The sequence below is a fragment of the Ornithorhynchus anatinus genome, chromosome X2 (genome assembly GCF_004115215.2).
Source record: "Ornithorhynchus anatinus isolate Pmale09 chromosome X2, mOrnAna1.pri.v4, whole genome shotgun sequence".
Classification (NCBI taxonomy): Eukaryota; Metazoa; Chordata; class Mammalia; order Monotremata; family Ornithorhynchidae; genus Ornithorhynchus; species Ornithorhynchus anatinus.
In genome coordinates, this window is record NC_041750.1 from 8464513 (window position 1) to 8481336 (window position 16824).

Consider the following 16824-nt stretch of genomic DNA (forward strand, 5'->3'; position numbering starts at 1 on the left):
GGGTCCTAATACTAATGTCGGTATTTGTTAAGCGCTTACTATGTGCAGAGCACTGTTCTAAGCGCTGGGGTAGACACAAGGGAATCAGGTTGTCCCACGTGGGGCTCACGGTCTTCATCCCCATTTTACAGATGAGGTCACTGAGGCACAGAGAAGTGACTTGCCCACAGTCACACGGCTGACAAGTGGCGGAGCGGGGATTCGAACCCATGACCTCTGACTCCAAAGCCCGTGCTCTTTCCACTGAGCCCCGCTCCTACAGATCGGATGGTGCACCAGATCCTCAGAGAGGATCCCCCCCACCCCCAGCTCGGGGTTGCACCTGGAGGGTTTCCGGTCTCGACTCTGGGAAGGAGTGTCAAGCGGAGGCATGGCCATGCCATTCCTAGCTTGGCCAGCGGCTAGCGAACGGAAGGCCAACTGCTACAAGTCAAAGCTCACCCGTGCCGGGCGGCGGCGGCGGCGGCGGCGGCACGGGAGGGAGTCGAGGGCGGAGACTCAAGCTTACTGCGCGGAAGGCGGCGATGGCAAGCCGCCTCCGTAATTTTTACCAAGGAAACCCTCTGGATCCACTACCGGAACGATTGCAGATGGAGGCGGGGCGTGCTGGGAGGGATGTATCCAGGTCCTCTGACTTGCAGGCCCGTGGTCTTTCCACTAGTGTTACCAAGGAGATTGGCGCATTTTTCGCCCCCCCCCCCCCTGCACGTGTGGAAGTTCTAGTAGGCTGCGGGACCTGAAGCTCTGGAAACTCACTAGAGCAACTAGTTATGTGAGAAGCTGCATGACAGTGTCCCTGCTGTGGCCTTCCTAACCTCTCAGGCGGGCAGCCCACGGGACCCTCTGAACGGGATCCGGTTTGAACGAATGGGCCTCGCTGTACCGGGAGAGTACAAGACGCCGTGCTGCTTGTCTGCTGTCTGACCTCGGGCAAGTCGCTTCACTTCTCTGGGCCTCAGTTCCCGCCTCTGTGAAATGGGAATGGAGACTGTGAGCCCCCCGTGGGACGGGGACCGAGTCCAACCTGATTTGCCCGTATCTATCCCAGCGCTTAGTACTGTGCCCGGCAGATAATAAGTGCCTGACAAATACCATTTAATTAAAAAAAAAAAAAAAAAAGCGGCCGTTCCCGTTCAGACTTCTGAAATTTAAGGAGACGTTAACACACTTATCCAGATGCCGTCAAACTAGTTCAGAAATCCAGGGCCCGATCCGCTCCGCTTCGGGTTTGAGGGGCCGCGTAATAATAGCGATGGCATTTGTTAAGCGCTCACTACGTGCCAAGCGCCGCAGACGCCGGAGCGATCAGTCCGAACGAAACCCTGCGGCTCAGGCTCCGAGGGACCCGAAGGCCGGGACTCTTCCCGGCCCCGCCACCTTCCCCTTCGGCGTCCGTTCCGCTCGCGACACGACCCGGATGAATACGCGGCCTGGATTTAATAACCCGGCGTTCGGAGTACAAGCCGGACGGCTGAAAGAAAGGGGGTCGGCGATCGCTCACTCCTCCTCCTACCCCCTCACCGCCGCCCCTCGTTTCCCATTCCCACCAAAATTAAATAAATAATATTTAAAAGACAAACACCTCAGTCACAGGGGAGTTAAGATCGGGGGCCGGGGGGAGCCGGGGGGAGGCCCACTTCAGATTCCAAGGGTCGGTGGGAGGCAGCCCAGCTCTGGCCTTCCGTTGCTAGGGAAAAATGATTTGGGAAGGAGCAAATGGAATCTGCTTCAGGTCTTGAATGCTTCTGCGGTGGGGGGAAGGGAGAAAGGGAAAGAGTCTCCACGACCGCCCCCAAGGAGAAGCGACTTGAGACCGGCTCGGGCCCTGGTTGGGGGTGACGGCGGCTGTTACCTCCGGAGCCTAGACCGGTCCCGAAGAGAGGAGCCGGGAAGGACGAATCAGTCGCTTTCGGTGTCCGAGTAATCGGCGACTAAGGAAGAGCCGAGGCTAGCGGCGCAAGGGGCCCTCTCGGACTCTGTCTCTTGAGGGCCCTCTGGGTCCGATGGGCCACCGGAGCCGTCCCGGACCACTTCCCAAGACCCCTCTTCTCCCTCGCCTGCCCCGAGGGTCTCCGGGACGCCGCCGCTCACCAACCCCCCGGCCGGGTCCTCGCACTCCTCCTTGGGTTTCCGCAGGACGATGCCCAGGTTGCTCACTCTAGGGGAGGGATTGCTGGTTGAGGGTTTCCGGCCCATCGCCAGCTTCTTCAGGACACCGCTGGCTTTGCCGCCCGACCCAGGCGTCGAGGTCGGAGAGAACCAGGGGCGGCCGGAGATCTCGGTCCGTTTCAGTTTCCGTTTGGCCTCGTAAGCTTGGGAGGAGGAGGGGCAAAAGAGAAAATCAGAGTCGAGGACAAGCTCTTCACCACCTTTCAGCTCGCCCCACCCCACAAGATGGCTTCCTCCCACGCTGGTCCGTCGTCACTTATTGTGCCCGATCTCTGCCGCGAGCTTTGGTGGGGAAGGGGAGACGGCGCAGGTCAAGGAAAGACGGCGCTGACCCGTTTTGCCGTAATCATTAACGCTCCCTCCCACCTCAAGAGAAAGCAGCAGCTTGGCTTAGAGGAAAGAGCACGGGCCTGGGAGACGGAGGGCCTGGGTTCTGATCCCAGCTCTGCCAGATGCTTGCCGCGGGACCTTGGGCAAGTCGCTTCACTCTTCGGGGCCTCGGTTCCCCCGTGCCGACTCCTGGTTAGCCGGGGAGCCCCATGCGGGACGGGGACTGTGTCCGACCTAATTCGCTCGCATCTCCCCCGGCGCTTAAAACAGCGCTCGACACACAGTAAGCGCTCGACGCTTAGAAGCGGCAGGGCGAAGCGGACAGGGCCCGGGGCCGGAAGTCAGAAGGTCGTGGGTTCTAATCCCGGCTCTGCCACTTGTCTGCTCTGTGACCTCGGGCGAGTCGCTTTGCTTTTCTGGGCCTCGGTTCCCTCATCTGCAAAATGGGGATCGAGACCGTGAGCCCCACGTGGGACGGGGACCGTGTCCCACCCGGTTTGCTTGTATCCACCCCGGCGCTCAGTACAGCGCCCGGCACATAGCGAGCGCCTAACGGAGACCATGACTATTAACAACGAATCCCGTAAGGGGGAATTTAAAAAAAAAAAAAAAAAAAAAGGCTAAGTGAAGCACGGCGTACAGTCTAGGCTGTGGTACTTGAACAGGGAAGCCAGCTTCCGATCCTCCTCGGACTCCCGGACCAGGGGGATGCTGAGATTCGCCTTGGTTTGCAGAGCCAGATCCTTCTCTTCTTCCTCCTTGATGACTTTTTTTTCTTCCTGAAGAACCGGGATTGAGAGAGGAGGGGAGAAGATACGGGAATCGAAAGGATGACGCCCCGTGAAAACGTCGTCCTTCAAAGAGGTCATCCGCTCCCACGGCTTCGCCGACCCCCTCTGGGGGGGGGATGGCTTGCGGACCTGACTCGGCTAACCCCAACCTCTCCTTCTCGGCGATCTCGCGTTTCCTCTTGCCTCCGGGACCTCTCCGCACGGACGGCCCGCGAGCCTGTCGGGCTCGTCATGTCTCAACCCACCTCGCCCTGCCGGATCCTCTCCTCCACCTCACTCTCCCGTCACGGTTGACGCCGCCTCCGTCCTGCCCGTCTCTCAACCCAAACCCTGGCGCCGTCCCTGACTCCCCCCTCCTCTTCCGACCCCCAGAGTCGGTCCCGTCAGTTCTTCCTCCTCCGCTTTTCCAGAATCTTCCTCTTCCTCGCCATCCGAATGGCCACTCTTCTGGTCCAGGCGCCTGGCGGAGCCTGCCTCGAGGAGGCATCGGCCTTAAGCGCTCGGTACAGTGCTCGGCGCGTATGGAAGCGCTCAAGAGATAGCCTCTTGACTGCCCTCCCCGCCCGGTCTTCCACTTTGTCGCCTGGATCGTCTTCCTTAAATGTAGTTCTGTACGCACCTCCCCGCTCCGCCCCCCGCACCGCCCCACGGCACTTACGTATACGTGTATATATCTATAATTCTATTTATTTAGATCGATGCTTATTTACCTGGCTTGACGTGTACATAGCTATAATTCTATTCATTTATATTGACGACCGTTTCCTCCTTTTGATGTCTGTCTCCCCGCCTCTAGACCGTGAGCCCGGTGTGGGCAGAGCGTCTCTACTGCTGAACTGTCCTTTCCAAGCGCTCGGTACCCTGCACACCGTAAGCGCTCAATAAATACGATTAAATTAATGAACGAATGAACTTCTCAAAAACCTCCGACACCTTCCCGTATCGAGAAGGAACTCCTGACGGTTGGCTTTTAGGCAGGGATTCAGCTCTCTCCTCCCGCTACGCCCCAGCCTGCACCCTTCGTTCCTATCAAGCCTCTACGACTCTTGTTCTTCTACTCACTGGGCCCGTTCTTGCCTCTCCTTCTGTTGTTTTTGTTTTAATGGTATTTGTTAAGCGCTCACTGTGAGCCCGGAGCTGGGGAAGGTACAAGGTTGGACGCGGTCCCTTGTCCCACACGGAGCTCACACAGTCTTAATCCCCGATTTACAGCCGAAGAAACCGAGGCACAGAGAAATGAAGCGCCTCGTCCAAGACACAGGACAGACAAGTGGCGGAGCCGCGATTAGAACCCAGGTCCTCCGACTCCCTGTGCTTTTCTCCCGCTAGGCCACACTGCTCTCCTTTCATCCATTAATTCGTATCTATCGAGCACTTACCGTGTGCAGGACACTGTCCTAAGCACTTGGGAGTGTACGAGAGAACAATGAACGGACACGTTCCCTGCCCACGACGAGCTTAGAGTCTAGAGGCGACCACCGACCTCTCCATCTCACCGGTCACCGATATGAGAGAGGCCACCCGGGGCTCCGGAATGTCGGTCTGGCGGAAAGAGCCCGGCTCTGGGAATCGGGAAACCCGGGTTCTGGTCTCAGTCGTGCCCGTTGGGGCCGGGCCGAAAGGGGGCAAGGTCTCGGACCCCGAGCGGGCCGGAGTCCTGAAAAAAGGCCGGTTAGAAGGGGCGACGAAGCCGGCCAAGGCGACCGCTCGCCGGGCCGCCTTCGCTCGTTCGTTCGGTTGCACCTGAGTGCCGACGGTGTGCAAAGCACTGGGCCGAGCGCTTGGGAGAGTACGACATCACGGCCGGCGGACACATTCCCCAGCCGCAAATGCTGCCGAATCCCACTACCGGCAGGCTGCCGTGGCCGCTCTGGCCGTAAATGGGTCCGGTACCTGAGAAGCAGGTGAAAAGCGGCACGGCCCAGTGGATAGAGCCCGGGGCCCGGGAGGCAGACGGTCACGGGTTCTAATCCCGGCTCTGCCGCTCGTCCGCTGTGTCACCTGACTTCTCCGGGCCTCAGTTCCCTCATCTGTCGAATGGGGGCTGAGACCGTGAGTCCCAAGGGAGACAGAGACTGTGTCCAACCCGATTTGCTTGTATCCACCCCAGAGCTTAAGACAGTGCCTGGCACACGGTAAGCGCTTAACAAACACCACAATCAATATGATTATTGGAGAGAAGATACCCAGAATCATCACTTGAGGCTGGGAGCCCCACGTGGGCCGGGGACCGTGTCCAACCCGATTGGCTTCTAACCACCCCAGCGCTCAGTACGGCGCCTGGCACATAGTAAGCGCCGAACAGATACCACAGTCCTCATTATCGCTTCTCGACGCGGAGGCGGGCTATGAGACGCTGCGGCGGCTGCCGCCTCGCCCAACTCGCGGCTTGGCGGAAAGAGCCCGGGCCTGGGAGTCAGAGGACGTGGGTTCTGATCCCGGCTCTGCCGCGTGACCTCGGGCAGGGCATTTAACTTCTCGGTGCCTCAGTCCCCTCGCCTGGGAAATGGGGATGAAGACCGTGAGCCCCACGTGGGACAAGCCGATTGCCTGGCGTCTACCCCGGCGCTTAGGACGGCGCTTGGCACACAGCAAGTGCTCAATACCGTAATTATTAACTCCGCGCCCCTCTGGGCCCCTCCTCACCCTAAACTTCCGCCTCAGCATGCTGTTGAGGGCAAAATCATCCTTCCAGGCGCTCTGGGCCTCCTGAATGTTCGACAGGGTGGGAATGGCCTTCTGCAGCTTCCCCCGGTCGGCCGTGCCGTGCTCTAGGCGGAACATGGCATCCGTCTCCAACTTCTTCTTCTCCTCTCCCTCTGGAACGAGAAGGCGGGTCGTGCGTTATTCGTTCATTCATCCGATCGTATTTATTAAGCGCTCACTGTGTGCAAAGCACTGTACTAAGCGCTTGGGAGAGGACAACAGACACGTTCCTGCCCACGACGAGCTCGCAGTCTAGAAGATAACAGCAATCACGGTACGTGTGACGTGCGTACCAGGCGCTGGGGTGGATACAAGCAAATCGGGTCGGACACGGTCCCGGTCCCCCACGGGGCTCACGGTCTCAATCCCCACTTTCCAGATGAGGTAACTGAGGCCCCGAGAAGTGAAGTGACTTGCCCGAGGCCACGCAGCAGACAATGGGCGGAGCCGGGATTAGAACCCATGACCTTCTGACTCCCAAGGCCCGGGCTCCGTCCACTAGGCCGCGTTGCTTGGACTAAAACTCTTCCCGCCCGGTTTCGAAACGAGGACCGCTCGCTTGTGAAGCTCCGGAAACCCCCCTTAGCTCCCCGCGGGAAGGCCGCCCCCCCCCCCCCCGCCCCCCCCCGCCCGCCAGCCACGCCGCCCCGTGCGCCGGGCCGGGAGACGGCGCTCACCCGTGGTCAAGATCTGCTCGTTGTCCTCCATGTCCCAGCGCTCCTCCTTCCGCTGGGCGCCACTCACGATCACGTAGTCGCAGTTGGCGGGGTCGGTCTGCATTTCGATATAGTTGACGCACAGGTGACATTTCATCCGGAATCTAGGAGGAGGGGGAGAACCGCCGGTTAGGCGACGGGCGTGAAGCGGCGTGGCCTAGCGGATGGAGCCCGGGCCTGGGAGTCAGAAGGACCCGGGTGCTAATCCCGGCTCTGCCGCTCGTCTGCTGTGTGATCTCGGGCGAGTCGCTCCGCTTTTCCGTGCCCCAGGTACCTCATCTGTAAAACGGGGGTGAAGACCCCTGTGAGGCACGGACTGAGTCTAGCCTGATTAGCTCGCATCTACCCCAGCGCTCAGTACAGTGCCCGGCACACAGCAGCGCTTAACGAATACCTTTCGAAGGACAAAACAAAAACGGCGATGACCCTCCAGACACAGAGGTTTGGGAGTGGTCCGGAGAGGCCGTTCTGATCGGAAAGGGCGGAAAAGACCGGGAACCTGGAGACGTTGCTAGGGTGAAGAAACCTGACATCGGGGCCCGAGGGAAGAGGACATAAAGGATGAAAACAGTTAAGAAATAAAATAAAAAGTCCGAGAATCTTGGAAACCAGCGATCTAGGTCAAGCCTCGATCAAATCAATCAGTCGACGGTGTTTCCTGAGCACTCCCTGCGTGCAGAGCACTGTATTAAGCGCTCGGGAAGAGTACACTACCACGGAGTTGGTAGACGTGTTCCCTGCCCACGGGAGTTTCCTGTCTAGAGGCCTCCGGGATAGCTCAGAGGTGGGCCGTTCCTAGTCTTAGGTCTCCTAAAATCAAAACTCCCTGAGCAAATTCAGGGTAAAGAGATTTAGTTCTTGGGCCCGGGAGATTGTCTTTCTTTTCCTAACCAAAACGTACATCACTAGCCCCCTGAGGGCCAGGGACTGGGTCTCATTCCCACCCCTGTGCTGTTTCCCCGGCATTCAGTGCAGCGCTCCGCACACGGCAGACGCTTAAGCACGGCCTAGAGGCATGAGCCCGGGCCTGGGAGTCGGAAGGTCACGGGTTCTGATCCCGGCTTGTCTGCTGGGTAACCTCAGGCACGTCACTTCGCTACTCTGGGCCTCAGTTACCTCACCTGGAAATTGGGGATTGAGACCGTGAGCCCCACGTGGGATGGGGACCGTGTCCAACCCGATTTGCTTGTATCCACTCCGGTGCTCAGTACGGCGCCTGGCACATAGTAAACACTTAACGAATACCATAATAATATTAATAATAATGAATAGCCCTGCTATTACCACTGCATTCGAGATTGTTTTCTTGTTTGCTCCCTTTATTCAGCCTCCCTCAGCCCCACGGCACTCATGTACACCACCCGGAACTTATGCATATTCACGCCTGTCTGCCCTTCTAGACTGCAAGCTCCTAGTGGGCAGGGACCGCGTCTATCAATTCTGTCAGACTGTACTTTTCCCAAGCGCTCGGTCCAGTCCTCTGCACCCCGTAAGCGCTCAGTGAATACCATCGATCGATTTCTTCAGGGTCCGGCCACGTGGCATCGAGTTTCCAGGTACAGTGAGAGGAGCTTGCCTCTCGCAGCCCGACCTGACTGTGACCCCCCCTCCCCAGTTCCCTCAGCCCGGCTCCTAAGACTCCACATCCCAGGGGAAGGAGGGGAACCGCCAAGACAGAGTCACCTGTAGATCGGCGTGGTGTAGTAATTTCCGACCTTCTTCTTTTCGGCATTGTAACGGACACCTGGGGAGAAGGGAAGGCAAGAAGTAGAGAATCCAGAGGAACTTTGGGGGGCTGGTCATATGGGCCTCTAGCCCCATCAGACCAAGAAACCTTTAGAGAAGCAGCATGTCTTAGCGGACAGAGCCCCGGCCTGGGAGGCAGAAGGACCTGGATTCTAATCCTGGATCCATCGCCTGTCTGCTGTGTGATCACGGACACGTCACTTGACTTCTCTGTGCCTCGGTTTCCTCATCTGGAAAAGAGGGACGAAGACCGCGAGCCCCATGCGGGACGGGGACCGTGTCCAACCTGAGTAACTTTTATCTACCCCGGCGCTCAGTACAGTGCCCGACGAGACGAAAGCGCTTAACAAACACCATTCAAAAAGGGTAAGGCTATCTGGACTCGGTCTGTGACCACTTTCCCCCTCACTGCCCAGTAGACTGTAATAAAAATAATAGTGATAATTATGGTATTTGTTAGGCACTCACTACATGCCAGGCCTTGAAATAAGCACCGGGGTGGGTACAAGCAAGTCGGGTTGTCGGCCCCACGTGAGGCTCACGGTCTCAATCCCCATTTTCCAGATGAAGTGGCTGAGGCCCGGAGAAGTGAAGTGACTCGCTCAAGGTCACGGAGCAGACAAGCGACAGAGCCGGGATCAGAACCCATGGCCTCCCGACTCCCAGGCCTGCGCTCTCCCCGGCGCTCTGCACACGGCGAGCGCTCAATCAACGCCACGGGTCGAGTACGTACGAGCAGCGGACCAACGGTGCATCACGGCAGCTTAGGACCAGAACGGAAGGGAGTTCGTCTCCCTTTAACTCCTTGGAGGAGGAACACTCACCCATGCCGATGTGGTTTTTACAGCCATCACACCAGATGTTGTAGGGCATCTCAAATCTGGGGGCAAAAAACACACCAAAATTTAAAAAACCCCCAAGCGTTTCCAGACATCCCCTTGGGGTCCCAGCCAGTTCATCCCGACCCGGGGCTAGTTTCCGTACAAAGGCCCGGCGGGCTTCGAGAGCGGGGCACGTTTGAAAATGGGATAAACAACTCTTCACCACTCCACGGATTCAGCAGCCTTTACGGGAGCCAGAGGGCATCTCGGGCACTTTCGGGGAAATTGCACCTGTATTCCTTTTCTAAAGAACCTCCGACCCCTCCTCCTCATTCATTCATTCATTCATTCATTCGCTTGTATTTACTGAGCGCTTACTGTGTGCAAAGCACTGTACTAAGCGCTTGGGAGAGGACAATATAACCACAAGCAAACACATTCCCTGTCCACAACACACTCCCCACGACACCCCTGCCTGTTCGGTCTATAAGAGGCTCTACCCTAGACGCTTGGCCCACATAATCTTGTGCCCCAAACTGCAAATTTTAACAGAATCCACACAGAGAGCAGAGGTGTCAGGCAGGAAATACCCAGCATGGATTTTTTTTAAAAAATGGCCTTTTGTTAAGCACTTACTATGCGTCGGGCACCGTACTAAGCGCCGAGGCAGATACAAGCTAATGGGGTTGGACGCAGTCCACGTCCCACATGGGGCTCCCAGCCTTCTCCCCATTTTACACACGAGGGGACCGAGGCACACGGAAGTGACTTGCTCAAGGTCATACAGCGGACAGGTGGCAGAGTCGGGAGTAGGACCCAGGTCGGAACTTCTGACTCCCAGGCCCGGGCTCTACACATTAGGCCACACTGCTTCTCGGCGGTTGATTCCCTTCGCCCGCGGGCGCCATCCTGCCGCCCGCAATGAGATGCTGTGCGTCTTCCCTCCCGAGGACGACGAAGGGAACGTGCACCCAACGGTAGCCTTCCCTTCCCACGTGCCTTCTACACACCGGAGGGGAACCCCCACCCCTCAGCCCCTTTCCCCCCGACCAAGCCCGTCTCCCCCAAGCCCGGAATGTTCCTTTCCACTTACCGAATGATAAGGATGCCCTGTGAGAGCTTCCGTGCCCTCTCCCGCAGAGGGTGGCTATTCTGGTACCGATTGAGAGAGCCATGCTGTCAAGAAACGAAAGCAGATGACTGCCGGCGATGTTGGCCACCTCCTTCGGCGGCTGGTGCCACCTTCCATTCGTTCGTCCCTTCGGTCGTATTTACCAAGCGCTTACCGTGTGCGGAGCACTCTACTAAGCGCTTGGGAAAGTACGATACAACAGTGAACAGTGATGATGCCCGCCCACGACGAGCCCGCGTCTTCCGTCCAAACGCACCACGGCATTTTGTTTATCCCCCTTATTTCAACACACTGGGGAGGTCCAGAGACAGAGCGGGGAAGGAGCTGCCGATTCATTCGTTCATCCGATCGTATTTACTGGGCGCTTACCGTGTGCCGAGCCCTGTACTGAGCGCTTGGAAAGTACAGTTCGGCAACAGATAGAGACGATCCCTACCCAACAACGGGCTCACGGTCTGGAATCCCGGTGCTCCTCCCTCACGCCGGGATCGGCTGGTTGTCCCGATTCCCGGTCTTATTCCGCCGCCGCCATCGCGGCCTATCCCCAAAGGGAAGCTGGACCACTGCTCAGATCAGAGGTATTTTAACTGAGGCGCCAGCCAACCACAAGCTGTGTCACATCAGGCAGCTTCCTCCCTGGCCGCACGGACTGCCAAATAAATCTTTTTCTTACCTTAGCTGGATCGAAGTCAGGAGGGTAATACTTGTTTACCCCTTTTCTTTCACCCTGGAAGCCAAAGAAAGATATCGCTCATCTGTACCCTTTCGGCAAATGAACATGCACGACGTGGCTCCCCATCTCATCGGTTAAGCCCGGATGAAATTATTTTCACGATCAGGTCTCCTCCCCCGCCCCCCCCCACTTCCCCAGACAAGGAGTTTTTAACCAAGGGGAAACGTCTTCGCTCTGGGATCAAGGAAGGATGATCAGAGAAGCAGCATGGCGCAGTGTCTAGAGCACGGGCCAGGGAGTCAGAAGGCCATGGGTTCTAATCCTGGCTCCACCACTCGTCTGCTGTGCGGTCACGGATACGTCGCTTCACTGGGCCTCAGTTTCCTCTTCTCTAAAATGGGGATTGAGACTGTGAGCCCCGCATGGGACACGGACTGGGCCCAAACCAATTCGCTCGTACCCACCCCAGCACTTACCCGGCAACAAATACCTCGATTATTATTATTATGGAACAGGGTGAAAATGGACTGTTAAGTAGGGATGGGAGGAGGTGACAAAACCCAGCATCTTCCCATCATTAGGTCGACCGAATGCTTAATCTGCGAGCATCTTTAAGACTGCTGAGCTACAGATGAGGACAAGAGCTTGTGCCTCTCGAAGAAATGATGCATTCTACTCACCATCTTGAAAAGAGTCTAACGCCAAGTAGCTCGAACGCCTCGATCTGTAAAAGACAACAACTTAATCCAGATCCTCACGGCCACCTACGTATAAGGTACGCGCACACACACACACACGCACTGCTCTGTGGTTAAGGAGATGATTAAGGATCACTGTTGGTTTACTGAAACGGAAGGAGAGGGTTCGTTTGTCAGGGAGCGAGAGTCAGTAAGGCCGAAAGCCCGGTGCGGGCAGGGATTGTCTCTATTGCTAAACCGTACTTTCCAAGCGCTCACACAGTGCCCTGCACACAGTAAGCGCTCGATAAATACGACCGAACGGATGACCAGGAGCCTGGAAGGAGGTCCGTTAGATGGTGTCGCTTGCTTCCGCTTCCAGTCTCCCCCAAACCGTTATTTAATAACGATGGTATTTGTCAAGCACCGTTCTGAGCGCTGGGGGAGATACAAGGTGATCGGGTTGTCCCTGGTGGGGCTCAGTCTTCATCCCCATTTTCCAGATGAGGTCACCGAGGCCCAGAGAAGTGAGGTGACTTGCCGAAAGCGTCACAGCCGATAAGTGGCGGAGCCGGGACTCGAACCCGCGTCCCCTGACTCCCAAGCCCGTCCTCTTTCCACTAAGCCACGTTCCTTCCTTCTTTTACGTTTCCGCTACAGCTTTCCACCCAAGAAGCCCTCCCCGAAAACGCGTCCCTATGCACACGGCACCCAAGCGCTTAGTGCAGCGTGGCTCGGTGGCAAGAGCCCGGGCTTGGGAGTCAGAGGACGCGGGTTCGAATCCCGGCTCGGTCACTCGTCAGCTGGGTGACTGTGGGCAAGTCACTTCACTTCTCTGGGCCTCAGTTCCCTCCTCTGTAAAATGGGGATTAACTGTGAGCCTCCCGTGGGACAACCCGATGAGCCCGTATCTACCCCAGCGCTAAGACCGGTGCTCTGCACACAGTAAGCGCTTAATAAACACCAACATTATTATTACAGTGCTCTGCACCCAGTATGCGCTCCGTAAATACGACTGACCGATGGGCAACCCGCAAGAACTATTTACCCTATTTACCCTAGGGTAATACCATTACCCTATTTATTTTGTTAATGAGATGTACATCACCTTGATTCTATTTATTTGCTATTATTTTAATGAGATGTTCATCCCCTTGATTCTGTTTATTGCTATTGTCCTTGTCCGTCTCCCCGGCTTAGACCGTACGCCCGTCAGAGGGCAGGGACCGTCTCTATCTGTTACCGATTCGTCCATTCCGAGCGCTTAGTCCAGTGCTCTGCACATAGGAAGCGCTCGATAAATACTACTGAGTGAATGAATAATATTGGTATTTGTTAAGCGCTCACTACGTGCGGAGCACTATTCTAAGCGCTGGGGGAGATCCAGGGGAATCAGGTCGTCCCACGTGAGGCTCACAGGCAGATGAGGGAACTGAGGCACAGAGAAGTGAAGTGACTTGCCCACAGTCACCCAGCTGACAAGTGGCAGAGGCTTCGTGAGGTAGCAGACGAGTGATGAGGAAACGGGTAGAGCCCGGGCTCAGAGGACCTGGGTTCTAATCCCGCCTCCGCCACCTGTCTGCTGGGCGACCTTGGGCAAGTCGCTTCACTGGGCCTCAGTGCCCTCACCTGTTAAATGGGAATGAAGGCCGGGAGCCTCACGTGGGACACCCTGATCACCCAGCGCTCAGAACAGTGCTTGGCACGTAGGAAGCGCTCGCCAAATACCATCGTGATCATCACCGTCACCGTTGCCTTACCTTCCTCCCCTTTTCCCGACCCTGCTTCCTCCCCCTCGGGAGGGGCGCCGAGGGGAGGAGTGGGGACGCCGCTCCGGGCAAGATGCCCAGATGGAAGGGGCCGGAGGGTCCGAAGCGGCGGCGCTCTGGGGGACGATGGGCTCGTCCGAGGGAAGGTCTCGGAGAAAGGGGGGGGGGGGGGCGCGGCGGGACCCCCGACGAAGGGAGGATCCTTGGTCTCCGTGGAAACGAGGGGGGAAATCCCTCCTCTGAGGTAAATACCGCCCTCGACGGCTGGCCGGGCCGACCCCCTGACGTCATCAATCCGCGCCCGCTCTCGGAAGTCCTTTCCGACCGCCCGCGCAGCCGCACCCCCCTCACGTGACCGGGGCGAGCGGCGCCCCCCTCACGTGACCGGGGCGAGCGGCGCCCCTCTCACGTGATCGGCCTCGCCTCGCCGTTTGAGCGGTTCTGGAGAAGCTTCATTCATTCATTCATTCACTAGTATCTATCGATAATAATAATAACGTCGGTATTTGTTAAGCGCTTACTATGGGCAGAGCACTGTTCTAAGCGCTGGGGTAGATACGGGGTCATCAGGTCGTCCCACGTGAGGCTCACAGTTAATCCCCATTTTCCAGATGAGGTAACTAACTGAGGCCCAGAGAAGAGAAGTGACTCGCCTCTGACTCCCAAGCCCGGGCTCTTTCCACTGAGCCGTCCGTGCAGAGCACTGTACCGAGCGCTCGGAATGGATACAGATGACGGGCTCACAGTCTCATCCACTGTATTCTTTATTGCTTTATTGCGAGCGAGTCTCATTGCACCGCGCGGGCTCGTTCATTCATTCATTCATTCAATAGTATTTATTGAGCGCTTACTATGTGCAGAGCACTGTACTAAGCGCTTGGGATGAACAAGTCGGCAACAGATAGAGACGGTCCCTGCCGTTTGACGGGCTTACAGTGCAGAGCACTCGACTAAGCGCCGGGGAGTGGACTAGAGCGCGGATTGTGTGGTAAAAGCGCGGACTGTGAGGCAGCGGGGCTCAGCGGCAAGAGCCCGGGCTTGGGAGTCTGAGGTCGTGGGTTCGAATCCCCGCTCCGCCGCTTGTCAGCCGGGTGACCTTGGACGAGTCACTTCCCTTCTCTGGGCCTCACTTACCTCATCTGGAAAATGGGGATGAAGTCTGTGAGCCCTACGTGGGACAACCTGATCGCCTGCAGCGTGGCTCAGTGGAAAGACCCTGGGCTTGGGAGTCAGAGGTCATGGGTTCCACTCCCGGCTCTGCCACTCGTCAGCTGTGGGACCGTGGGCGAGTCACTTCACTTCTCTGGGCCTCGGTTACCTCATCTGGAAAACGGGGATTAACCGTGAGCCTCACGTGGGACGACCCGATGACCCCGTATCTCCCCCAGCGCTTAGAACAGTGCTCTGCACGTAGTAAGCGCTTAACAGATACCGACATTATTATTATTATTATCTACCCCAGTGCTTAGAACAGTGCTTGGCACATAGGAAGCGCTTAACAAATACCACCGTTATTATTATTATTAAATCAGTGGTATTTTACCGAGTGCTTATTGTTTGTTAAGCGCTTACTATGAAGCAGCGGGGCTCAGCGGCAAGAGCCCGGGCTTGGCAGTCTGAGGTCGTGGGTTCTAATCCCCGCTCCGCCGCTTGTCAGCCGGGTGACCTTGGACGAGTCACTTCTCTGTGTCTCACCTGATCTGGAAAATGGGGATGAAGACCGTGAGCCCTACGTGGGACAACCTGATCACCTTGTATCCGCCCCCCGCCCCCCCGCACCCAGTGCTTAGAACAGTGCTTCGCACATAGTAAGCACTTAACAAATGCCATTATCATTATTATTATTATCCCTTCCTTCCCTCCCTCCTCTCTCTCAGACCCTGGCTCGAAAACAGGTCCGTGCAGACCCACGCCTGCGTTCGCAAGCAGTCATCTACGACACCCACTTCTGGACGCAGCTTGAACCTGTGACGTTTCCCTGTCCTGAAACGCTTCTCCCCTGTTGCCGCTTTCCCGAGAGCCACCAAGAGCCTGCAGAAACGCTTAGAATTACGATCGAGGCCGCGCGCCTGCAGGCGATCCTGCAGGGCGTTGACTTCATTCGGCCGGACTGTCGCCGTAATCCCGCGGACTACCGGCCGGCTCCCAAGTTCTGTACGGCCGTCTTCTCCCGTGGGCTCCGCGATCTGCTTCACCCCTGCTTGCCTACTCACTCGTTGCGCTCCAGGCTCCAGTGGGAGGGAGACGCGCCTACACGTGCGGACGCGCACGCGCGCCCCCCCCCCCCCCCCCCCCCCCGAGCCCGCCAACCGCCGGCGGTCGAATCGGTTCCTCCGGGTAGTCTGTCGGCCCCCAAGTTTCTACAGAACCGTCGAGTCCGGGTCTCCCCCCTTCCTCAAGAACCTCCAGCCCATCCGACGGAATCTCCTCGCCGTCGGCTTTGAAGGCCTCGATCACCCCGCCCCCCTCCTACCTCGCCTCCCTACTCTCCTGCTCCGACCCGGCCCGCGCGCTCCGCTCCTCCAATGCCAACCTACTCTCCGAACCTCCATCTCGCCGCCGACCTCTCGCCCACGTCCCGCCTCTGGCCTGGATCGCCCTCCCTCTTCATATCCCCTGAGAGTCCGTCGAAGGGCAGGGGCCGTCCCTATCTGTTACCGATTTGTCCGTTCCGAGCGCTCAGTACGGCGCTCTGCACATAGTAAGGGCTCAATAAATACTATCGAACGAATGAACGAATATCCGACAGTGACTCTCCCCTCCTTCGAAGCCTTAGCGAAGGCCCACCTCCTCCAAGAGGCCTTCCCTGACTAAGCCCTCGTTTCCTCTTCTCCCGCTCCCTTCTGTGTCGCTCCGCCTCTCTCCCTTTATTCATCGGCGCCCCCAACCCCGTAGCACTTAGGTCCTTATCCGTAATTTAATTTATACTCGTGTCTGTCTCCCCCTCTGCTGTAAGCTCGCTGTGGGCAGGGGATGTCTGTTATATTGTTATACTGTGCTCCCCCGAGCGCTTAGCACAGTGCTCCGCACACAGTGTGCGCTCGGTAAATACGACCGATCGACCCAAGTCTCGGGACCGAGGCTCCTCCTTTGTTCTCTATGGGCAGTTTCCGCACCGTGACCCTCTCCCCTCTAGCATAAGAGGCTGTCCTCTAAGGATGCCTGCCAGTCAGAAGGACCTGGGTTCTAATCCCGGCTCTGCCACCCGTCTGCTGCGTGGCCTTGCGCTAGTCATTTCACTTCTCTGGACCCCAGTTGGAAAATGGGGATAAGAGCGAGCCCCAGGTGGGACAG

The 16824-nt window shown here is 57.5% G+C and overlaps 1 protein-coding gene across 1 annotated transcript; it reads right to left on the minus strand.

Moving 5' to 3' along the window:
• Nucleotides 1–1171: 1171 nt before the first annotated feature.
• Nucleotides 1172–13822, minus strand: CCDC130 (coiled-coil domain containing 130). Its single transcript, XM_029053091.2, has 10 exons — nucleotides 13522–13822; nucleotides 11765–11808; nucleotides 11085–11138; nucleotides 10373–10455; nucleotides 9283–9338; nucleotides 8396–8456; nucleotides 6674–6816; nucleotides 5937–6109; nucleotides 3140–3278; nucleotides 1172–2312 (listed from the first exon to the last, which is right to left on the minus strand). The coding sequence occupies exons 2-10, from the start codon at nucleotides 11765–11767 to the stop codon at nucleotides 1900–1902; spliced, it is 1125 nt and encodes a 374-aa protein (XP_028908924.1). The 5' UTR covers nucleotides 11768–11808; nucleotides 13522–13822; the 3' UTR covers nucleotides 1172–1899.
• Between the last annotated feature and the right edge of the window lie 3002 nt (nucleotides 13823–16824).

Bases quoted from the DNA above. Each gene is read 5' to 3' on its own strand.
- CCDC130 (XM_029053091.2), bottom strand. The intron at 10,456-11,084 runs GTAAGAAAAAGA...GTTTCTTGACAG, and splicing joins CTGACTTCGATCCAGCTAAG to CATGGCTCTCTCAATCGGTA. The intron at 8,457-9,282 runs GTGAGTGTTCCT...CCTTCTCCCCAG, and splicing joins TAAAAACCACATCGGCATGG to GTGTCCGTTACAATGCCGAA.